Source organism: Balaenoptera ricei, chromosome 6 (assembly GCF_028023285.1).
Source record: "Balaenoptera ricei isolate mBalRic1 chromosome 6, mBalRic1.hap2, whole genome shotgun sequence".
Lineage (NCBI taxonomy): Eukaryota > Metazoa > Chordata > Mammalia > Artiodactyla > Balaenopteridae > Balaenoptera > Balaenoptera ricei.
Window position 1 is genome coordinate 54,747,785 of NC_082644.1, and position 25,051 is coordinate 54,772,835.

General features: G+C 41.4%; 1 protein-coding gene across 3 annotated transcripts in view; it reads right to left on the reverse strand.

The window, feature by feature from the left end:
• ADAMTSL1 (ADAMTS like 1) overlaps positions 1–25,051 on the reverse strand; it is a 755,395-nt gene that overhangs the window by 163,565 nt on the left and 566,779 nt on the right. For all 3 annotated transcript variants that reach the window (XM_059924671.1, XM_059924670.1, XM_059924669.1), the window contains 2 exons: positions 23,471–23,681; positions 9,184–9,363 (listed from right to left, as the gene is read on the reverse strand). In XM_059924671.1, the coding sequence (XP_059780654.1) occupies positions 9,184–9,363; positions 23,471–23,681 (391 nt within the window). The remainder of the gene's footprint in view (positions 1–9,183; positions 9,364–23,470; positions 23,682–25,051) is intronic.

Sequence of the window (25,051 nt, forward strand, 5' to 3'; positions counted from 1 at the left end):
AGCCTGATTACTCCATCTCCATTTTTCCTTCTCAAGATTGCTTTGGCTATTCGGGGTCTTTTGTGTCTCCATACAAATTGTGAAATTTTTTGTTGTAGTTCTGTGAAAAATGCCATTGGTAGTTTGATAGGGATGGCATTGAATCTGTAGATTGCTTTGGGTAGTACAGTCATTTTCACAATGTTGATTCTTCCAATCCAAGAACATGGTATATCTCTCCATCTGTTTGTATCACCTTTAATTTCTTTCATCAGTGTCTTATAGTTTTCTGCATACAGGTCTTTAGTCTCCTTAGGTAGGTTTATTCCTAGGTATTTTATTCTTTTCGTTGCAATGGTAAATGAGAGTGTTTCCTTAATTTCACATTCAGATTTTTCATCGTTAGTGTATAGGAATGCAAGAGATTTCTGTGCATTAATTTTGTATCCTGCTACTTTACCAAATTCATTGATTAGCTCTAGTAGTTTTCTGGTAGCATCTTTAGGATTCTCTATGTATAGTATCATGTCATCTGCAAACAGTGAGTTTTACTTCTTCTTTTCCGATTTGGATTCCCTTTATTTCTTTTTCATCTCTGATTGCTGTGGCTAAATCTCCCAAAACTATGTTGAATAATAGTGGTGAGAGTGGGCAACCTTGTCTTGTTCCTGATCTTAGAGGAAGCGGTTTCAGTTTTTCACCATTGAGAGCGATGTTGGCTGTGGGTTTGTCATATATTGCCCTTTATTATGTTGAGGTAAGTTCCCTCTATGCCTACTTTCTGGAGAGTTTTTATCATAAATGGGTGTTGAATTTTGTGGAAAGCTTTTTCTGAATCTATTGAGATTATCATATGGTTTTTATCCTTCAATACGTTAATATGGTGTATCACATTGATTGATTTGCGTATATTGAAGAATCCTTGCATTCCTGGGATAAACCCCACTTGATCATGGTGTATGATTCTTTTAATGTGCTGTTGGATTCTGTTTGCTAGTATTTTGTTGAGGATTTTTGCATCTATGTTCATCAGTGATATTGGCCTGTAGTTTTCTTTCTTTGTGACATCTTTGTTTGGTTTTGGTATCAGGGTGATGGTGGCCTCATAGAATGAGTTTGGGAGTGTTCCTCCCTCTGGTATATTTTGGAAGAGTTTGAGAAGGATAGGTGTTAGCTCTTCTTTAAATGTTTGATAGAATTCGCCTGTGAAGCCATCTGGTCCTGGGCTTTTGTTTGTTGGAAGATTTTTAATCACAGTTTCAATTTCAGTGCTTGTGATTGGTCTGTTTATATTTTCTATTTCTTCCTGATTCAGTCTCAGAAGGTTGTGCTTCTCTAAGAATTTGTCCATTTCTTCCAGGTTGTCCATTTTATTGGCATATAGCTGCTTGTAGTAATCTCTCATGATCCTTTGTATTTATGCAGTGTCAGTTGTTACTTCTCCTTTTTCATTTCTAATTCTGTTGATTTCTGTCTTCTCCCTTTTGTTTTTTTCTTGATGTGTCTGGCTAATGGTTTATCAATTTTGTTTATCTTCTCAAAGAACCAGCTTTTAGTTTTATTGATCTTTGCTACTGTTTCCTTCATTTCTTTTTCATTTATTTCTGATCTGATCTTTATGATTTCTTTCCTTCTGCTAACTTTGGGGGTTTTTTGTTCTTCTTTCTCTAATTGCTTTAGGTGTAAGGATAGGTTGTTTGAGATTTTTCTTGTTTCTTGAGGTAGGATTGTATTGCTGTAAACCTCCCTCTTAGTACTGCTTTTGCTGCATCCCATTGGTTTTGGGTCGTCATGTTTTCCTTGTCATTTGTTTCTGTGTATTTTTTGATTTCCTCTGATTTCTTCAGTGATCTCTTGGTTATTTAGTAGCATATTGTTTAGCCTCCAGGTGTTTGTATTTTTTATAGTTTTTTTCCTGTAATTGATATCTAGTCTCATAGCATTCTGGCCAAAAAGATACTTGATATGATTTCAATTTTCTTAAATTTACTGAGGTTTGATTTGTGAACCAAGATATGATCTATCCTGGAGAATGTTCCATGCGCACTTGAGAAGAAAGTGTATTCTATTGTTTTTGGATGGAATGTACTATAAATATCGATTAAGTCCATCTTGTTTAATGTGTGATTTAAAGCTGTGTTTCCTTATTTATTTTCATTTTGGATGATCTGTCCATTGGTGAAAGTGGGGTGTTAAAGTCCCCTACTATTATTGTGTTACTGTCGATTTTCCCTTTTATGGCTGTTAGCATTTGCCTTATGTATTGGGGTCCTCCTATGTTGGGTGCATAAATATTTACAAGTGTTATATGTTCTTCTTGGATTGATCCCTTGATCATTATGTCATGTCATTCCTTGTCTCTTGTAATAGTCTTTATTTTAAAGTCTATTTTGTCTGATATGAGAATTGCTACTCCAGCTTTCTTTTGATTTCCATTTGCATGGAATATCTTTTACCATCCCTTCACTTTCAGTCTGTATGTGTCCCTAGGTCTGAAGTGGGTCCCTTGTAGACAGCATATATACGGGTCTTGTTTTTGTATCCATTCAGCCAGTCTATGTCTTTTGGATGGAGCATTTAATCCATTTACATTTAAGGTAATTATTGATATGTATGTTCCTATTACCATTTTCTTAATTGTTTGGGGGTTGTTTTTGTAGGTTTTTTTCCTTCTCTTGTGTTTCCTGCCTTTAGAGAAGTTCCTTTAGCATTTGTTGTAAAGCTGGTTTGGTGGTGTGAATTACCTTAACTTTTGCTTGTCTGTAAACGTTTTAATTTCTCTGTTGAATCTGAATGAGATCCTTGCTGGGTAGAGTAATCTTGGTTGTAGGTTTTTCCCTTTCATCACTTTAAATATGTCCTGCCACTCCCTTCTGGCTTGCAGAGTTTCTGCTGAAAGATCAGCTGTTAACCTTATGGGGATTCCCTTGTATGTTATTTGTTGCTTTTCCCTTGCTGCTTTTAATATTTTTTCTTTGTATTTAATTTTTGATAGTTTGATTAATATGTGTCTTGGAGTGTTTCTCCTTGGATTTATCCTGTATGGGACTCTCTGTGCTTCCTGGACTTGATTGGCTATTTCCTTTCCCATGTTAGGGAAGTTTTTAACTATAATCTCTTCAAATATTTTCTCAGATGATTTCTTTTTCTCTTCCTCTTCTGGGACCCCTTTAATTCGAATGTTGGTGCATTTAATGTTGTCCCAGAGGTCTCTGAGACTGTCCTCAATTTTCATTCTTTTTTTTCTGCTCTGCAGTAGTTATTTCCACTATTTTATCTTCCAGGTTACTTATCCGTTCTTCTGCCTCAGTTATTCTCCTATTGATTCCTTGTAGAGAATTTTTAATTTCATTTATTGTGTTGTTCATCATTGTTTGTTTGCTCTTTAGTTCTTCTAGGTCCTTGTTAAACGTTTCTTGTATTTTCTCCATTCTCTTTCCAAGATTTTGGATCATCTTTACTATCATTACTCTGAATTGGTTTTCAGGTAGACTGCCTATTTCCTCTTCATTTGTTTGGTCTGGCAGGTTTTTACCTTGCTCCTTCATCTGCTTATTTCTCTGTCTTCTCATTTTTTTTAACTTACTGTGTTTGGGATCTCCTTTTCTCAGGCTGCATGTTCGTAGTTCCCATTGTTTTTGGTGTCTGCCCCCAGTGGGTGAGGTTGGTTCAGTGGCTTGTGTAGGCTTCCTGGTGGAGGGGACTGGTGCCTGTGTTCTGGTGGGTGGAGCTGGATCTTTTCCTTCTGGTGGGCAGGGCCACGTCTGGTGGTGTGTTTTGGTGTGTCTGTGAACGTAGTATGATTTTAGGCAGCCTCTCTGCTAATGGGTGGGATTGTGTTCCTGTCTTGCTAGTTGTTTGGCATGGGGTGTCCAGCACTGAAGCTTGCTGGCCATTGGGTGGAGCTGGGTCTTAGCATTGAGATGGAGATCTCTGGGAGAGCTCTCACCGACTGCTATTATGTGGGCCTGGGAGGTCTCTGGTGGTCCAGTGTCCTGAACTCGGCTCTCCCACCTCAGAGTCTCAGCCCTGACATCAGGCTGGAGCACCAAGACCCTGTCAGCTGCACGGCTCTAACATGTTGACCTCCAAATGGAAAAATCCTTTCTTTGTTTGAATAAAGGTGGCCTTTGAGGTCCAGGTTTCAGGAAACTGGCCCAGGGTGGCCATCCCTGGTTTCACATCAACATGATTTCAGGCACAAACCTCCTTGTTTTTCCATTTTGTCTTTAATTTACTTGTTGAAACAACTGGCCCGTGGTCCCAAGGACGGTCGCAGCTTCGGCTGGTGGGGGCCCTCCCTCCCACTGGGCTCCCTGTTTTTACTTTTGTGGCCTGGGCTTTAGAGTTAGAGAGTCAAAGAGTCCAACTCAGTATTTCACTAGTTGGCAAGTCACTTAAACTCTCTGAGTCTGTTACCACTTCTAATATTTATTTTGCAATGCTGGGAATTAAATGAGATAATATATTTTAAAATTTCACACATAGAAATGACATTCAGTTAATGCTAATTCCTTTCTCCTTCCTTTACAAATAAATTATAATACTTTAATGTCAAGTATCAGATAATTCTTATGTATTTACTTTGTTTGAGGTGGGGCACTAAATGCTATGGGACAAAATGTGCAAAATGGTTCCTAACCTCAAGGGGATGTCATCAAATAATGGGAAGAAATACAAATGCATTGTTAAAATGAAATAGTATATTAGGGAACATAGAAATCAAAACCACAATGAAATACCACTTTATATTCACTAAAATTTCCATAATCAAAAAGACAGACAACAATAAGTATTATTATTATAAGTGAGGATGTGGAAAAATTAGAGCCTTCCTGTATTGCTGGTGGGAATGTAAAATAGCACAGCCCTTTTAGAAAGCAAGTTTGATGGTTTTTTAAAAAGTTAAGCATACATTTATCATATGACCCAGCAATTTCAGTCCTAGGTATCTTACCCAAGAGAAATGAAAACATATAAAGACTTGTATGCTAAGGTTCATAGCAACATGATTCTTAATAGGCAAAAGTGGAAACAACTCAAATATCCCTCAGTTGGTGAATGGATAAATGAAATGTGGTATAACTGTATCATGGAATATTTTATTCCACCCTAAGAAGGAATGTTCTGATAATGTGCTACAACATGGATAAACCTTGAAGACATTATGCTAAGTCGAATTTTATAGTATATAAATTATACCCCAGTAAAGCTGTTTAAAGAATTATATAGTAATAAAAGAATTTAGTAAAAATATAAAACTCAAAGTCAAGTGAAGTATTAAAATATTAATGCTAACAGTTGGTGAATGCTTATGGTATACTAGTGATTTCCTGGCCTAATCTGGAAGATGGTTGGAGTCTGGATGAGTGTAGAGAACCAGGGATAAGCATGGGAGTCAGGGAAATAACCAAAATCAAGGTAGAAGAGTTCAGTGCACAAGGCCAAGGCAGGCCTGGGGGCAGAGCTAAACCAGTTTGACTCAACAGAGGGGCCAAGTGGAGAGTGTCAGGAGCTCAAGAGGTGGTTTGGGGCCAGATGTTGGAGACTTTTAATTTTCAGACAGAAGGTTTGGAATTGGTCCATAAGGCAATGAGGAGCCATTAAAGGGAGGAGTGAAATGATGAAAGAGGTATTTTGAGAAGGTTAATCTGGCAACAGTGTCTGGGAGGAATGGGAGTAGGAGATGAATGGCAGACAGGGATGTCAGTTAAGAAGGCTGCCACGGTAGTCCAGGCTTGAGATGATAACGGCCTGAACTAGGGTCATGGCAGCATGCCACGTTAACTGGAAAAATGACAGTAGAAACCAAAAAATATTATCTTATGTATCTAAGTTTTATATGCTAGCCCATGGAAATGAACTATTCCACGCAAGGCACTGTGATGTCCACCACCCTGAAAGACATTTAAGACGCAAAAAACAGGGATGAGAATCAAGCCCGTTGCTTTTGTTCCCTGATGATCGTGGATTCCAGATTCCACCTATCCCTTACTTTATTGTAAATGATAGCACCGAATCCAGGGATCAGGTGGGATGGGGGTAAAGAGCCTGGAAATTTTAAAAGCCTGGTCATTTTAGTGCTGCCAAGTAGAAAAATGGAAAAATGGGCTGTGTGTCAGAAGACGAGTTTAGGATTTTGATCAAGTCTAGTTCTTTCTCTAAAATTCTCAATTTCTAAATTTCTCTCAATTTCCACATCTCTAAAACAGGGAAACTATACTCGAGCAGGGATTTTCAAACTGTGTTTTTTAACTATGTTGAACAAGTGATTTAGGGGCTTCTCAGGTGGTCTGGAGACCCAACCACTTGGAGATCCGGGACCCCTACCCAACCTACCCCGTACTTCAACCAAAACAGCTCTGATTTGTTCTGTTTTAGACTTCTGGCTTCACAATAACATTTCAATGGAAAAAAGGGTCTTGTGGCTTTAATTTTTAAAAGAACAACTAGGTTATAGGATCTCCTAAGTTCCTTCTAGCTTGAAAATTGAGTTTAATTTCTTTTATATTTTTGTGAGGGAGGAATTTCTGTAAAAATATGACTTAAAAATAATGAATAGCCAACTCTTTCAAGAGATGCAAGTGTTTCTTTTAAAGAAAAGAAGTAAGGTCTTTTGAGAGGCCTTTCCTCAGAATAGAATCTGAAAGTAATTTTATTTGAAGTGTTTAAAACTTTGGCTTAATTCTGTCTCTGAGGGATTCTGTGCAGCAACCATGAGATTGCGCCCAGATAGTTAAGGATGAAAAACACCCATAGATCATCCAGGTCTTCCTTTCTCCAAGGGGAGTCGTGTGAGGGTGTGTGGAATGCACGTCTCATCCCAGCCAGAGGGGCCAAGGGAAGGGTTGTTGGGATAATAGGGGCAACTGGAAACCCTGTGAACACCCCCAGGAGCACTTTTGTATGGCACCAGCTTGAGTTTAACCCCAGTGAATCGGGGTTAAAATCCCACCATTCCCAGCCCCTTCTCAATGTTTGGAATTTCCATTCATCAGCCCAGATAATGCAGAACCTAGTAACATTCCCTGGATAAGGGCTAACTCTTCCTAGTTCCCCAAATGTAACTTCCACCTCCTAGGAAGACCAGCAAAGCTTGTGGGAGGCCTTGGTCATGATCCTGGGTCCAGCCAGTCAAGTGCTTTCTTTTATTTCCTCTCCTTTTCCCGACAATGAGGAGGGATGGAAGAAAATCATAACAATAATAAGGGTTAACTTTTACTAGACACAGAGCACTTTATGTGCATCATTTAATTTTTAAGCCTTCCAATAACCATGTTAGTGAACACTATTATCATCTCCAATATTTAGCTAAGCAAACTAAGGCCTAGAAGGGTTAAGTAACTAGCCCAGGTTATATAGCTAGTAAGTGGCAGAGTCAGGATTCGAACCTAAGTTTGCCTGTCTTTGAGTCTGAACTCTTAACTACACGTGATACTGTTCTAAAGGTCTCCTTTACGTAATGGGACCCATGGGATTGCAAATGCAGCAGTCTCCTTTCCTTAGTGCCTAATCACAGGGTCCCTCCTTCAGATTTTCTCCATGTTCCATATGCTCAGAGGCCACAAACTCCAGGAAGTTGGGAGGACAATTCTAATACACACAAGTCCCTTTCTCAGCATCCCACTCATGGAAGACTATCACCGACAGACTCAGAAGAGCAGCGCCTTTTACACTACGCCCCTGGGAGGAAGTCTTCATCTAGAGTCACTTACTTGGCAGATACATCAGTGCCCTCGTCTGCACTGCTGGCTTTGTTAATGATTTTTCATACATGATACCACACCCCAAATCAACATTCCATGGAAAAATTGTCACTAACACGTTCACACATGCACATACAGATACGCTCATTCCACACATTTAATCTTTTATCTTTCTGAAACAAAATTATTTCTAAAGGATGAAATAACAATCATTGCCCCTTCTGTTCTGAGCCATTTGCGGGGAGCTACCATCAGAAGGCAATTTTACTGCCAAATTACAAAATCTATGGTGACGTCGGTTACCTCTCAATCTCAGTGCCCTTTGCAGGCACCATCTGATGGACCTCTACACGGGTTGACAAAACACGGGGCAAGAATTCTCAGAATGTAGGTTGAAAGACATGGCATCTTAATTTTCAGAGGCAGCTTTCCCCTCTGTGATGTATTTTAACCAGCAGCAGCTCTGTCCTGTGAGTTGGACAGACTGCAAAAGGAGGCAGTGAGATCACCAAGGCCAGTTCAGATGCTTCTATGAAAGAAAGGAGAGGGGCTCGAATCTGCCTGGGACACAGAGATGTTCACTTCAGGCCTCGTCATTCTGTTCTTGGCTGTATCTGCTTGCGAAGGGGATTTCTCTATGAAAGGCACATAGGCCCATGAAGCTGGGGGAGTTGCAGGCAAGTCAAAGAAGGAGGAGAGGCTGAAAACAAGTTGAAGCTGGGTATCAGTGAATTAGTTCATGCTAGTGTTCAAGTAGGAATGATTTAGAGAAGTAGGTTAGTGGGGGGCCTATCCCTAACTTAGGAGGTAAGTCAGGAACGGTAATGCCGATGCAGCCATCTCCCCAGATGCAGGGCAACGGGGGAAATCAACTTCTCTTGCTGGGAAGCTGTTGATGTTTTGGAGCCAGGAAACTGACAGGAAAGAGGCGGGATTTCCTTGGCCTTCTTTTCCTAATAAATCATGTGCCTCATTCTCCAGTAACTTGGAAGAGAAAAATTAGAGAGGCTTTGCCTTTCCTGAGGAGAGACTAGAAACATCTGGGAGTATGAGATGCAGGGGGGTCAAGAAGGCAGGAGTGAAGGTAGAGGAAGAACCCGGTGTTCTGAGTAGAATCCTGGGCCCGAACAGTACGAATGAATGAGGCCTGGTTTTGTTCCGCGAAGGGCCCGTTAACAATTCCCTGCTTCTGACGGTTGAGTGAGGGCTGGCTGCTTAACTCCCATCCCTGCAGCCTAGTTAAAATCTAGTTACACAATATGGTATCAGTGCTTACACAAACTCTGTTCCATGCAGAACTGATTCACTTTGCTGTACACCTGAAACTAACACAAAAGTGTAAATCAACTATGCTCCAATAAAAATTAAAAAAACAAAACTCTGTTCCACAGTGTTAGGAGGATTATTTTGTTCTCCTCTTGCCTTCCGTATCTATAAGTTTGGGTGCCTTCTCCTCCTTATGCCTCTTTTGTTATCTCCTTCTGAGAAGCATACCTACCTCTGTCCAGTCAGAGAGCAGCCACTCGCTGGGACAGTCATCTTTCTTGCAGGCTTGCTGGGAGGCCAGTTTGGGGGCCGAACAGAAGGTCTCTGGAAGCTCCAAGAAGCTGCCATCAGCCATGCGCTGTTTGCAAAGAACCTCGCGCTTCTGGATGCCCCCTCCACAGGTCCTGGAACACTGGGGAAGGAAGAGAAAGCAGACCCTGCGTAGGACAGTAGCACATTTGACTGCTAATTCTTACCTTAGCCTTGGCTTGACTCAAGAGTGAAAAAAGAAAAAAAAAAAAAAAATAGAAAAGGAAGACTACCCAGGGACCAGCCCAAAGGATTTTGCTTCCTCTCCTTGAAATGAATTTTGTAGCAAGTTCTCACCCTCTGCTCTTAATCTCAAGTATGTAGCTAGAGCACCCAGGAATTTCACGGGCCTTTAAATCTTAGAAAGTTGGTTCTACCTAGGGGCAGGACAGGAATAAAGACGCAGATGTAGAGAATGGACTTGAGGACATGGGGAGGGGGATGGGTAAGCTGGGACGAAGTGAGAGAGTGGCATGGACATATATACACTACCAAATGTAAAATAGATAGCCAGTGGGAAGCAGCCGCATAGCACAGGGAGATCAGCTCGGTGCTTTGTGACCACCTAGAGGGGTGGGATAGAGAGGGTGGGAGGGAGACGCAAGAGGGAGGAGCTATGGGGATATATGTATATGTATAGCTGATTCACTTTGTTATGGAGCAGAAACTAACACACCATTGTAGAGCAACTGTACTCCAATAAAGATGTTAAAAAAAAGAAAAGTTGGTTCTAAACTATGATTTGCAGTCACCCAAGACAACTGGTTTAAAAGGTTATGTAATAGAGGGTTAAATATATATATGACCCAGTGAAAATAATCTGTGCTGCTTCCAGAATGAACAAGAGAGAGCTGCTGCCACCAGTGTAGATCTGGAGGAATTAACCTGCAGAGAAGGCGGCACTTCCTCTCTCTCTAAGTGTAAACATCCACTCTACCCTATTGGAGGGGCGGTAGATTTGAGGCTTGGTTTTCCAAAGGACTCCCTGGAACACGTTTCTTGTAGGATTGGTGTTTTTTTAGGGCAGTGGGAGCAAGACCGATGGAAATTTGGGATACAAGAAAAATCACCTCATTTTAGTGGTTTTCAGCAGGACCCCAATCAAACACAGCATTTACATATAATTTAATAGTTGTTATCATACAGTTGCCCGAGGTGGGGCAGGAGGCCGTTATTCCAGGATTTTGTTCCTCCCTTGCGGTAGCAAAGCAACCCTCTCTTCTTAGCTGGGCACAAGACCTGTTGGCATACAGACTATATTTGCTGACCTCCCTTGAAGGTGCTACGTGACTAAGTGCTGGGCGAAGGGATATACGTAGAATGTTGTGTGCAACTTCAAGGAAAAACACACAAAAAGAGAATGTGGCATTTTCCCCTTCCCGCCTCGTCCTTGCTGGCTGGAATATGAACACGATGTCTAAAATTTAACCTTCCGCCTTGGATAGTGATAGGCAAAAGGAGGGAAGCAGCCTCTCTTCCTGGGGGTGAAGCCAACATACCGGCCCTGGATGGCCTGTGTGTGTATGAGAGGAAAACACTTCTCTCTCTTATCTAAGCCACTATGCCTTTGGGTGTCCTGTCATTTTTAGTCCATCTAACTCTAGCTAGAAAGACAAATACTGTATGAAATCACTTACATGTGGAATCTAAAAAATACAACAAACTAGTGAATGTAACAAAAAAGAAGCGGAGTCACAGATACAGAGAACAAACTAGTGGTTATCAGTTGAGGGGGGAGGGGCAATATAGGGGTGAGGAAGTGGGAGATACAAACTACTGGATGTAAGATGGGCTCAGGATGTACTGTACAACACAGGGAATATAGCCAATATTTTGTGATGACTAAATGGAAAGTAACTTTTAAAAACTGTATAAAAAATTTTTTAAAAAGGAGGCATAGGCACAAATGCTATGAAATAGGGAAAAGAAAAAAAAAATCTAACCCTAGCTAATCTATCAACCGTGACTGCTCTGTTCTCGGGGTGGAGGGATTTAATTTTAAAACTCTAAGGCGTGCTCTGCTTTCTTCAAGAATAGTCCCTTTTCTTGAATCTGCTGCCCTTGTGCTTGTTGAGAAATTAGGCCTGGGTATACAAAGGCTGAGCGCTTGTGCTGTAGGAGCTTCTCGTGCTGCAGCACTGGCCTCTCCAAACTCATGGGGGTCTGTGCTGAGTGGGCTGGAGTCAGAACTGCAAGGGGGTTGTGTACCCAGAGTCAAGGTGAGGATGGTGATACAGTGCTCCTGAGTAGAGTCAGAACACTGCTGTGGCCCAGCTCTCTCCCTCTTATTCAGTGGTCCCAATGCTGATGCACTTTATTTATTTCTAAAAATTTATTTAATTAGTTTATTTTTGGCTGTGTTGGGTCTTTGTTACTGCGCGCAGGCTTTCTCTAGCTGCAGAGAGCGGGGGCTACTCTTTGTTGCGGTGGGCGGGCTTCTCACTGCAGTGGCTTCTCGTTGCAGAGCACGGACTCTAGGCACGCGGGCTTCAGTAGTTGTGGCTCGCGGGCTCTAGAGCACAGACTCAGTAGTTGTGGCACACGGGCTTAGTTGCTCCGCGGCAAGTAGGATCCTCCCGGACCAGGGCTTGAACTCATGTCCTCTGCATTGGCAGGTGGATTCTTAACCACTGTGCCACCAGGGAAGCCCCTGCTGCACTTTAAAACCACCTGGGAGCTTTTAAAAAGTCCTGAGTCCTGGGCCCCATCTCAGATCCATTAAACTCTGGGGTATATGTCCCAGACATTAATTTTTTAATTAAAAAAAATGTTTTTTAAACCTCCCAGGTAATTCTATGCAACCAGGATTGAGAACCATCTCTCCAAATGAATGCCCCTCCATCATTTCCAGTGGGAATAAAATAAACATGGAGGGGAAAACCTGGGACCCAGAGCAGCCTCTGTTAGAGCCAGTGGTTGTGTGGAGTATCTTATAAGGTGTATGGGTGTCCATCCAATTTGAATAAATGCTCCCAATATAAACAGGTAGCTGAATAAGAACAGCGTTCAGATTTAAGCATCTTACTGAATGTGGCAATAAGGTAAAATGCAGGTTAATTTTTTCTCTCTTTCAAATTAAGGAGCGGATGAAAATAATTGGTTTTATTTTAAGGGTGACGTTGTAATGTGCTATAGAATGTGACCACTCACTTAAAATAACAGAGCTGAGTTGTCACTTTGCAGATAGGACCTGATTTAAGGGACATACCCTCAGATGATTCCCCCCTAACACTATATGGAATTCTGTGCCAACTGTATGGCAAAACAGCTGCAAGAAAAGTTAAAAAAAAATCAGCTTGTTATTTTGAAGTTTGACCTACACAGAAAACTTGCAGGAAATTCTCAACACCCAAAGATAAAGTCAGACTCCTGAGAATGTCCTTCAGGGCCCTCACAGTCTGACCTGCATTGAGCTTCTCAGCCACGTTCCTTGCCGGCCTGATGTGGGCTGGTGCTTTAGCTGCAGTGGACAATCTGCCCTTCCCTGGGCCCACAGATGCCGCCTCTGCTCAGGCCTTTGATCACGTTGTTCACTCTGGGAGCAATGCCCTTCACCTCTCTGTCCATCCAGAAACTTCCAAGACATCCTTGAAGGCCCAGCTCACCGGCCACTTCTTCAGGAGAGCCTCTTTTAACCCCTCTGCCTCATGGTGTATAAGTCACCTTCCACCCCACCTTGACCTGGAAGGGTACTGCACATCCCCTATTAGGGTTGGTAGCTTATGTGCCCACTATTTTCCTCCGCCTCCCTGCATTCACATAGGATCATGTGACTTTTGAGGAAAGGGAACGTATTCATCTTTCTATTTCCCAGTGCCTAGTATAGCATCTGGCAAAGAGTGTACACTTCATAAATGTTTGTTGAGCCGATGACTGGATGAATGAAAGAGCCAACAAGCCAGATGCTGAAAAGATGTAAAACAAACATCCAGCTGATGGGCTGAACACCCACCTTTTATCGGACTGTTTTATCGTTAGCCAGAAGCCTCTCCTAAGCAAGTCAGCAGCGGGTTTCAGCCAGCTGCCGTGCGTGGTCTGCGGGGTGCTCTGATCCTCCAGGGATGGCAGACAACCCTCTGGCTGGGTTAATGTCGTCAGGGATTTGGCGTTTAAGTGCTTGTCTCAACTTCGCTCAAAAAGTTTCCCTGGTATGTACACCGAGGAAAAGGTGGTTTTCAAATTTTTTTTTTTAAATTGTAGAAGGTGAAATCTCAAATTAGTAAAGGTTCCAAAGTCTGTGATGGCTTTGTGAACTGGTCCAGGTTACGTGGTGAGGCTGATAGCTCTGACGTGAGAGGCAGAATGCAAAGGAGAAAAGATTTTAAAAGCAGCAGCGAGGGGCTTCCCTGGTGGCGCAGTGGTTGACACTCTGCCTGCCAATGCAGGGGACGCGGGTTCGAGCCCTGGTCTGGGAAGATCCCACATGCCGCGGAGCGACTAGGCCCGTGAGCCACAACTGCTGAGCCTGCGCGTCTGGAGCCTGTGCTCCGCAACAAGAGAGGCCGCGACAGTGAGAGGCCCGCGCACCGCGATGAAGAGCGGGCCCCGCTTGCCGCAACTAGAGAAAGCCCTCGCACAGAAACGAAGACCCAACACAGCCATAAATAAATAAAAATTTTTTTAAAAAAGGAAAGAAAATATTTTTAAAAAAAGCAGCAGCAAGAGAAATTTAATAAAATGCAATGAAAAATGTTTGCTTTATGAATCATCGTTGAAAATAATATTGTGGTATGAAGACGTAGATCTCTGGTAATGGGTATTGTTTTAAAATATATTCCATAAACAGAATAAATAACCCAAAATAGCATTTATATTGCTTATCCTTGTTGCCATGCATATTTCATGATATAAGGTCATGGGTTCATTAGTCTTATAAGAAAAGTAAAAATAATACAACATGAGGAACACGTAAAAGTTACGTTTCTATACAAAAATACAATGGCCTGAGTGTCCTGTATTTTTAAGGATTTCCCCATGATCAGCACATTCATAAATTCTGCCTCTTTTGACATTTTTGGTTTCATGCTGACAGTTCAATTCACTGAGAGCTGAGTTCGCTTCCTTGGTGCCTCAAGTCACACATTGAGCCCAACATAAAGTGATGTCTACATTCTGTTTCCAAGGTCAAGTTGCCAGTTTTAACATGATGTGCTCTGCTTAGCTTCTAACTCATTTCATTCCTTTCTTCATTCGCTCATTCATTCTTTCGTCAAACATTTCTGGAGTACTTGCTGAGTGCTAGGCACTGTACTAGGTGCTGGGGACTTAAGATGACTTAAGATGGTCACTACGCCTCAGTCCAGTCACTGCACTTTACCCTAAGGTGTGATCAGTTTTACAAAAGAGGGAATATAGAGGAGAGTGCAACCAAGTCTTTACGGAAAAGATGGGGAAGGCCTTGCAGAAGAAGTGACACAGAAAGGGTTGACCAGGGAGATAGGAGCGCTGGCAGAGTCAGACCACGTGTGCACAGACAGAGAAACACAGCATGTTCACACACGTCCGAGGAGTCCTGAGAAGGCAGAGCTTAGGGTTCATGGGGACGTGTAATTGGGAAAGGAGACTGAGAAGGCAGATGAGCGGCAGACAGTGAAGGGCCTTGGACATAATTGGACATACTCTTAAGACCCTGGGGTGTCATTAAAGGTTTTAAAGTAGGAGGTAACACGATCCAATTTGCAGAAATGACTCAGGTGGCAAAGGAAAATGGGTTCCAAAGAGTACCGCCCTGTGAGATGTTAATAGGTGTGCCACGGAGAAAAGGTTTCGTTGTCAAATAAGTCTAAACAACAATGCACGCCATACCCCTATTTGGGGGTTCTAAGCACATATTAATATTTTAAAGGCTTGACAGAGGGCCTGTAGTAAAGAACCACTGATACCAGGTTGGGAAACATCAGATCAGAGTTAGGTGAGACAGTACAGGGAGAGCAAGTAAAAGGCTGTTTGTAGTAGTTTGGTTAGTTGTGAGTCCTGGAACCAAGGCAGTGGCAGAAGGATGAGAGAGGAAGAGAGCATTGGGGGGTTGGGAAGATACAGGAGGTGGAATCAACAGGACTTGGGTGTTGACTGAACATGAAGGACAAACGAGGCTGAAATGGCACCAGTTTCTCGCTGGAGAACAGGCTAGATGGTGGTGTTACCCACAGCACGAGGGAAGGCCAGGCCTGCGGGGGAAGGTGGCAGGTAGGTGTGTTATCGAGCTTGATGTTAGACCTTCAGAATTTGAGGTAACTTTGCAATATATGAGGTTGAGAGGTTCAAAGGACAATTAGAGAGTGTTTAGTATATAACAGTGGGCAAAACTAAGTCAAACCTTCTGAAGGAAGGTTCAGAAAAACAAAAAAAAACCCCATGAGGACTGGAATCTCCCTTACTAAACAAAATTATTAAATAAGAACAGAATTTCTATATGGGCCACTTTGTGAATTAAAATTATCTAGTTAATCTAATATCGATTAAGCTTTCTTAATCCTGGAAGTGCAAGGGGTGTGCAGCATATCTTCTGGGTTTAATATTCCTGTTACTTCGTGAAGCATGGGCTAGCATACCCACTAAAATTCAGAGCAATTGTTAAAAAGAATTTTCTGCTAATAAATAAAAACAAAAACACTTCACCTGTGAAATGTGAACTCTGATCTCTGTTTTGCTGACATTTATCTATGTTTTAATTAATAATTAACTAATTATTGGTGCGTTGGGTCTTCGTTGCTGCACGCGGGCTCCCTCTAGTTGCGGTGAGCGGGGGCTACTCTTCGTTGTGGTGCGCAGCCTTCTCATTGCAGTGGCTTCTGCTGTGGCAGAGCACAGGTACTAGGCCTGCGGGCTTCAGTAGTTGTGGCACGTGGGCTCAGTAGTTGTGGCTTGCGGGCTCTAGAGCACAGGCTCAGTAGTTGTGGCGCAGGGGCTTAGTTGCTCTGCGGCATGTGGGATCTTCCCGGACCAGGGCTTGAACCCGTGTTCCCTGCATTGGCAGGCGTATTCTTAACCACTGTGCCACCAGGGAAGTCTGACATTTATTGTTGCTTCTAGAGGTAGGATCAAGCATCCATTTCTTTATGAAATACACTACTAAAAACTAAGATAAATATCCCAATAGATTTTTTTCCTCCCTGGATACAACATTTTAAATAAAGATGGTCTCTAACTCATGAGGATTTACATTTTAGTCACTGGTATATAACAAAACTGATGACTACATTGCCTCTTTCTGCCAGAATTCAGCCCTCTAATCCAGATCAAAGTCATTCTTTTCTGTGTGGTGTGTTTAAATCTAAATGAAAAATTTAATTCTCAAGTATTTATAGTTATTAAAATTCTCTTTTTTTTTTTCCTAAATATTACCAGCAGGGACTCTTCTCTCATATATCTTTTTACATAGCTAAACTACAGGCATTCTGAATTGTAACCCTGATTAAAAAAAAAAGAAAAAGGTTTACAGGTAAGTGGCCACATAATCGCAGTTTCAAGCAAGGGGGGGAAAATAGGGGCTGTGGTGATTGTTTCAGTCTCTACACAGATGTGAGCAATATGTATGTACAGTGGGTGGACACAATCCTGCACATAAAACACAGGCCATATAGAGAAATAGAAATAATGCTTCAGAGTGGACTCTCTCATTCATTTCAGTTTAATCTTTCTCTTTTTCTATCATTTCTGTTTTAAACTTTTTTTTTTTTTAGAATAAAAACAAATAAGATTGATGCCTACAGAGCTCATAAATAGTGGCAAGAGGAGTAGAAGGCAGACTTTTACTTTGTGCTAATGGAGACAAATAGGCTCATCAGCCCACAGTCTAGCAGATTGAAGCAGGCTGAGTCATGACCCCAGAGATATCTATGTCCATATCACTGGAACCTGTGAACATTTGACCTGACATGGTAAAAGGGACTTTGCAGAGGGGATTCAGTTAGACATCTTGAGATGTGGAGATTACCTGGGTTATCGAGGTGGGCCTGACGTAGTCACAATGGTCCTTGTAAGACGATGGCAGGAGGACTGGAGTCAGACAGAGAGGGTATAAAGACAGAATCCGAGGTTGGAGGGAAGTGCTTTGAAGCTGGAGGAAGGGTCCATGAGCCAAGGAAGCCAGAAGCCTCTAGAGGCTGGAAAAGGCAAACAGATCCTCCCCTAGAACTTCTAGAAGGAATGCAAACCTGCCAACACCTTGATTTTAGCCAAGCGAAACTGATTTCAGACTTCTGACCTCCCGAGCTATAAGATAATAAATTCATGTTCTTTTAAGCCACCGAGTGTGTGGTAATTTGTTACAGCAGCAAGAGGAAACATACACAGATTAACTACCCTGGATAATGCAACCAATACTGAGTTTTATGTAAACTGCTGATTTTTGAGCTGCTATCAGATTTCCTCACAATTTAACACTTTAGGGCAAATTGTAAAGAGGTTTTGGGAATGCTGCACTGCATAGTGGAAAAAAGAATGGATTTTGACTCAAACAGATCCCTTTTCCATTTACTGGCTATGTGAGCCGGGACAAACACAGCCTCTCTGAGCCTTGTTTCCTCAAAGGATTGCCATAGGGATTAAAAGATAAACTGAAGAGCAGTAGAATGAACTCTACTAAATAAAGTCTGAATTCACGCTAACCTCACAGTGCTTTAGTTTCCTCATCTGTAAACTGAGGATCAGAGTAGTAACTATCACATCAAGGATAGTGAAGACTAAATGAGTTAAAAATAAAAGTAAGTTTCCTATAGTTACAAAAGAGAAGTAGAGTCACAGATGAAGACAACAAACTTACGGTTCCCAGGGGATAAGGGGAGGGGGGAGGATAAATTGGGAGATTGGGACTGACATATACACACTACTACATATGAAATAGATAGCTAATAAGAACTGGCTCTATAGCACAGGGAACTCTACTTAATACTCTGTAATGGCCTAAATGGGAAAAGAATCTAAAAATAAAAAAGAGTGGTTATATGTATAACTGAGTCACTTTGCTGTACACCTGAAACTAACACAACACTGTAAATCAACTATACTCCAATAAAATTTTTTTAAAAGTGAGTTAATAAGTGTTATTGGAACCCTGCTATAGATATGAGCATATGTCCAACCTTAACTCCCTCGTTTGTGATCTTTTTAAAAATGATTTTAATCTACTTTTAGATTAGCATTAAAAATATCCTTTCTGGGCTTCCCTGGTGGCGCAGAGGTTAAAAATCTGCCTGCCAATGCAGGGGACACAGGTTCGAGCCCTGGTCCGGGAAGATCCCACATGCCGCGGAGCAGCTAAGCCCGTGAGCCACAACTGCTGAGCCTGCGCTCTAGAGCCCGCAAGCCACAACTACTGAGCCCACGTGCTACAACTACTGAAGCCCGCGTGCCTAGAGCCCGTGCTCCGCAACAAGAGAAGCCACTGCAGTGAGAAGCCCGCGCACGGCAATGAAGAGTAGCCCCCGCTCACCGCAACTAGAGAAAGCCTGCACGCAGCAGCGAAGACCCAATGCAGCCAAAAATAAATAAATAAAATAAATTTATTAAAAAAGAAAATCTTTCCTATTTCAAGTACAGCAGTGTGTATAATAACCTACATGGGAAAAGAACTTGAAAAAGAATAGATACATGTGTATATATAACTGAATCACTTTGCTGTACACCTGAAACTGACACAACATTGTTAATCAACTATACTCCAATATAAAATTAAAATTAAAAAAAAAGTTCCTAGAACTGCACTGGATACGTCGTAAGTGCTGCTCTTTTTAGAATAAGAAGAAGCTCCTGAAATGTATCAAGTGCTCCATAAATGAACAGGCACACTTGCCATGGACCTTTCCAGCACCGTTCTCTATGCTTTACACACCTGCATGGGCGTGGTGGGTTCTCACTGAGACTGGGTTACCGCTGTTACTGACCTGATGGTCTAACTCAGGAGTCCCAGGAAAGCAGCAGGTAAGGTGGTATGTGACTAAATGAGCAGCACTGACCGTGAACGCCACGTGGCTGCAGAGCAGGAGGGCAGTAGAGGAGTCCTGGTGCGAGAGGTGGGACTCCTGCCGGCTTTGACAGGCAGAGGGGAGGGGAACTGCGGGTGGGCAAGGAGATGCGTGGGCAGAAGGAATGCGCAAGCAGGGATGGGAGAACCACAGTTAAGAGATGGGCAGGGGTAGACGTGCAGAGGGATGAAGGCCTGACTAAGCCATTGGGCTTTATTATATGGCAATGGAGAGTCACTGAAAAAAAATCCTAGCAGAAGACTCTCATGATCAAGGTGTCTCCGAATGACTTATGCATCTGTAACAGTGGTTCTCAATCATGGTGCTGGAACACACCAGTTGTGAAAATGATCTCTCGTGAGGTGTATAAAAAGTAATATAATGGATAGACCTAGAGATTATCATATTAAATGGAGGACTTCAGAGAGAGAAAGACAAATATCATGTGATATCACTTATATGTGGCATCTAAAAAAGTGGTGCAAATGAACTTATTTACACAACAGAAATAGACTAACAGACATAGAAAACAAACTTACGGTTACTGAAGGGGATGGCAAGGTAGTGGGGGGAGATAAATTAGGAGTTTGAGATTAGCAGATACACGCTACTATATATAAAACTTTAAACAACAAGGACCTACTGTATAGCACAGGGAACTATATTCAATGTCTTGTAATAACCTATAATGGAAAAGAATCTGAAAAAATATATATAAATCTGAATTGCTTTGCTGTACACCAGAAAGTAACGCAACATTGAAAATTAACCATACTTCAATAAAAAATTTAAAAAAGTAATATACAGCCAACACCAAAGATGATGATGAGGAGGAGGAGGAGGAGGAGGTAGAGTATGTGTGTATATTTAATAACTTAGACAGGATTCAGGAGACTAATGTACTAAATATGTAAGTGTTTCAGAAGCCAACCAAAAAAACTCAACAAGCTATTGTAGCTAAAATGATAAAGATAAATATTAAGTGAGTCCTTCACACAAGACCAAAGATGAAAACCAAGGGATGCAGTAGTGAGTAAGAGGTAGAACTGAAATAAAGATGGCCCCCTAAAAACCAAAGCTAGAATTAGAAATTAGATCTGTGTTTCATTTCTGCATAATTGTTTCTAAACTAAAACGTTAACATAAATCTTTGGACTCCATACTTGTCTCCTCAGACCTATAAAATGTGTAAATCTTGGCTACTTGTTACTTGTCAGGCAAATGCTCTACCAAGGACAAAGGAGGTTGCATTCTTAGCTGGTAAATGACAATTTACATAATTTATGTTTTTTTCCCCAGAAAGAGAAGCAAAGTTAATACGTATGAGGTCAGTGGTAGCCCAATATTCAAAAAGCAAGGAGGGGGAGTTTCTCTCCTCAGGCAGGCCAATGTCCATCAGGTTGTTATCTGTCTTCCTTTAAATGAAGCATTTGATCCACCCTCTTCTTTTCTTTCATATGAAAAAAGACCGTAAACTGGCTATTGAAGGATTAGAGACCTCAGCACTATCTCCTGGTACATCCAGGCAGCTGAATGGAAAAGACCATGTAAGTGCACTGCAGGTCCCCTCTCCCAGCAAGGACTGCCAAGGGACCAGAGGGCTGACCAGGCAAATGGATGGTCAACAGCTGATGTCTTAACTAAGTGGCGTCCTAGGACAACAGCCAATTAGCCTGGAGACGCTTAAATTACTCCTGACTTATTCCATAAGCATACACAATGACCTCCTCTCTCCTAATAAGTGGTCGGTAATAGCTGATTTTGCCTACAAAACCTAACTAAAGAAGTAGGATTCTAGGAAATAATATAAGAAGAATAGTCTATTGTTTCCTCTAGGTTCAGAGAGATTCCTAAAAGTGACCAAGGATTCCTATGCACCAAATGTTTAACAGGGATTTTTCTCTGGAAGATAGAATCCCTGGTGGCTTTCACTTTCTATGTTCTTTATTTCTTATTATGTTTGAATATTTTTCACAATTATTATGCATTGGGTATGAAAAAGATCTTTTTAAAGGTCCTAATAAAGTATAGTCAGTGGTTCACTGGCTAAACTTCAAAGAGTTTTTACTATTACTTTCCCTATCTGAAAAATGGACTTAAATCCAACTCATCTCAAAGTCTTCTCCCTAATGGAAGGAAATAGGAAAAGTTTTCAAAATAAATTCATGTCTTAACAGGCCCAAGGGCGATGGAAAGTGGAAGAGTAATTGACTCTTTAGAAATCAACTGTTTCAAACAGGGCCACCGGGCATGGGGGTGGTAGTGTTGGCAACAGACAGGAAAAGGTCATGTATATGGATGTGCTGTAAAAACTGAAAGAAACAGCATAGGTCACTGCCATTATTCAGCAGCATGTGTGGCTATTGAAAGAGGTTGGTGTTTCACTGACTTTCACGGTCAATATTATGACCTACAACTATGAAACAAACCTATCAGTAGGATATAAAGTAAAAAATTTCAGGGCTTGTGGGCAGTACGATTGACCTATTCATTCATTTTGTTATTCAATAAACATTTTACCCAGAACGTATTAGGTACTTAATGGCAACACAAACTACTAATACAGGGACTTAGTTTCAACAGTAGAGGTTGATTTGGGCTGACCTCATCCTTTCTTAGTGTTATCATGGGTTAGTGGTGCAGTATGAAGCCGAAGTATAGTTAAAGGTAAAAGTATAAATGCACCAGAAATCAGGAGACCTGGGTTCTGGACCAGGCTCTATGACCTTGGGCAAAACCATATCTAGGACACAGTTATATCATCTGTAACTAAAATGAAGACAATAAAATCTACTTTTCACTGGACTATTGTGAGGTTTAACTTCAATTAGGTGTGTCACAATATATATTTCTTAACAGAACATGGTACATAGATGTTCAAAATATATAACATTCTCTTGACTTGCACAAACCATCACACAGTAGCATGGACTTTACAAACCTAGCCATATAGGTACATTTGAGCTCAAAAAGGATATATATATAGTCAATGTCTGTTTCTAGATGTTTTATACGTTAGTGTGTTGCCCACTCATTACAGTTTGATTCTTTGAGCACTTTGCTAAATCACAGCCCCAAGAAGGGGAAGGAAAAAGGAAGGGGCTCTGCCCACTGGCTGTGAAGAAGCAGAGAGGACGCATGGAAATGGCAGCTCTTTGTCTCGGCACCAAGGCTGTCTTCCTCTCTCCTTCTCAGTTGGATGACCACATGATTTATCATTCTAACTGGGACACTTCTGAGAGTGAAAAACTGTTTCAGTAAAAGGAAGATGTAAGTCCCCCCTCGCCTTTCAGGCTTACTTTTTGTGACCTTTGTTGTCAACTTTAAAACTACGTCTGATATTCTAATAGGGAAGCAATTGTACAATAAGATTTTATCCAAGTAATCAATCTAAAATCCTGTAGTTTTTAAAGGCGTGCTAAAAGGTTACTTAACTAAAGTTTGATAAATATATATTAATTTTAGAGAGGATTTGAGGATAAAATAATTGTATTTTTATTATTATAATATATGCTTGAGAATGGGGTCAGCAAACTGTTCTGTAAAGGGGCAGAGTAAATGTTTTAGGTTTTGTGGTCCATATGGTCTCTGTCACAACCAAGAGGTTCTGCCCTTATAATGCAGGAATGTCACAAAAAACACATAACAGAGTGGGTGTGGCTGTCTTCCAATAAAAGTTCATTTACAATAATTGGTTGTGAACTGGATTTGGCTTTGGGCAACAGTTTGCCAACCCCTGCTTTAAACAATAGTTCCCCATGGATCAGGAAAATTTTAAAAGTCTGTAATTAGCTCGACTTCTAACGTTCTATTTTGCTAAGGAATTATGTTTAAAAAAAAGAAAAGCCATTGCCTGGTATCTTTATCTCTTCGAATTTTAAATAGCAAAAGCTAGAAAAAGCACACATTCAGAAAATGTGGCTTTATGGAAATTTACCCACCACACAGTCCTTATGAAAAAAATTTTTCCTTAGCTCAGTGAAAACTTTGTCATGAAAATGTTCAGGTTAAGAGATGGTCATTTGAGTTGCCTTTGGAGATCACTGGGGGAGGTACAGTAGAAAGAGCTTGGTAACTGTAATGAAAAGGTCTGGATTTGGATAAGGTTGGGGGAGTACTAAGCAAGGAGGGATGAGCGGATCTCGAACAGTCCTTTAATGGGACAACACTCTCACAGAGCACTTTCCCTGTCCCGAATCACTGCTGCAAACACAAACTCCAATACTGGGTAACCCCAGAACTCACCGGCTGCCACTGCGCAGGGTACCAGGCTGGGGGGCAGTTGAAGCGGTTGCAAGCTTGCACCGTGTTGGGCTTGGGCTGGTGACACAGCTCGTCAGCCAGGATTACTGTTTCATTCATCTCTCTGGAAAGTAGGTGGGAGCAGGAGACATCTCTGGTCTGCAGGCCAACCCCACAGGTGAGACTACATGGACTCCACTTGCCAATTTCCCACCTGGGAAGAAATCAGAGCCAGAGAGGAAGAGGACACCCTGAGCACTTGTGTAGAGAACAGTTCCCATGACGTCAAACGTTACCTAATGGAGTAAAAACACCTACCTGGGTATTTGGGAAGTTCTAGCACAAGATTGGCTAGGAATTCTATCCCAAACCTAGAACCCATCCTTTCCCTTCATGCTCTAGAATTCATTCAGAGTAAACAAAGAGGGTGATAAAACGGAACCTCGAATTTTTACGCACAAAATCACCAAGAATGGTCACAACCACGTCTCTTTTGATGAAACATATAAGCTTCATCAAAATAAGAGGGTATGTTAGATAAGATATAAGTTGAGCGCATAAAGGCTTTGGTTACCACGTACTGAATAGCGGGTCTAGAAGAAAGCTTTCTGCTCATCTCTCTAGCCCCCATTCTTAGCAAGACTGAAAAATCTGTGCTTGTTTTTCTTTGGCTTCAAAATGAAAGGTTGCCGGTTCCAACTTCCTTCAAGCTTCCATCATAGCATAGAAACGTCTCGGTCTTATGTATGAATATCATTACTGCCTGGGACTGGAGAATGTAACAAAAGTGAGAGTTGCTAAATAGATTACTCTTCTTGAGGAGGAATAAGTGGAGAGAACAGCTTATTACCTAGAAGAGGAAGTCAAACACACAGATGAGTTATGTGCATGAATTGGTCATTCCAAATGGCCAAGTCTTGACAAGTACATTTACAGTGACCTAAGGGCCTGTAAAAACAGTCTCACTGCATTTCCCTGTTGATGCAGCCTCCAAAGTGGGAAAAATAAAGAAACACCTCAGTTGCTTGGGCTTGGAGTGAGAAGTGTTCTTTATGATCAGTTTTAGAAAGTTCTGTTTACAGCGTGAGACACAAAGACTCTACAAACAGGAGTTAGCCAAGAAAAGCATGGCAAGTAGATCCTTCAGTAGCTAGGCCTGCCTAGCTTTTGTAGCCAGCCCTGAGAATTGGTTTAAAAGTCTCTGGTTTTAATGTTTTTCATCAGGCTGTAAAAATGAGTGTAGCTTTCTCAATCTTTTCAACTACTCTGATAGGTAATTACCTTTCCAACCCCTATTTCCACAACCTCCTTTCCTACCCTATATTTAAGCCACATCTGTAATGAAGTACTTTGTTATTCTCGATTCATGCCCCCTGGTTTTCTAGCTCTGTCTTTACTGAAGCTGTTACTCCTAATTTGGAATACTTTTGGTCTTTCCTTGCCCCTCTAAATTTCTTCCATTTCTATATATCCAAATTTAACCCATATTTAAAGGATTGTATCCACATCTGCTCCAGACACTGAACATTTTCTCAGTTGTATTACAGTTATTCAGTCTATCAAGGACCCTACTAGAATATACAC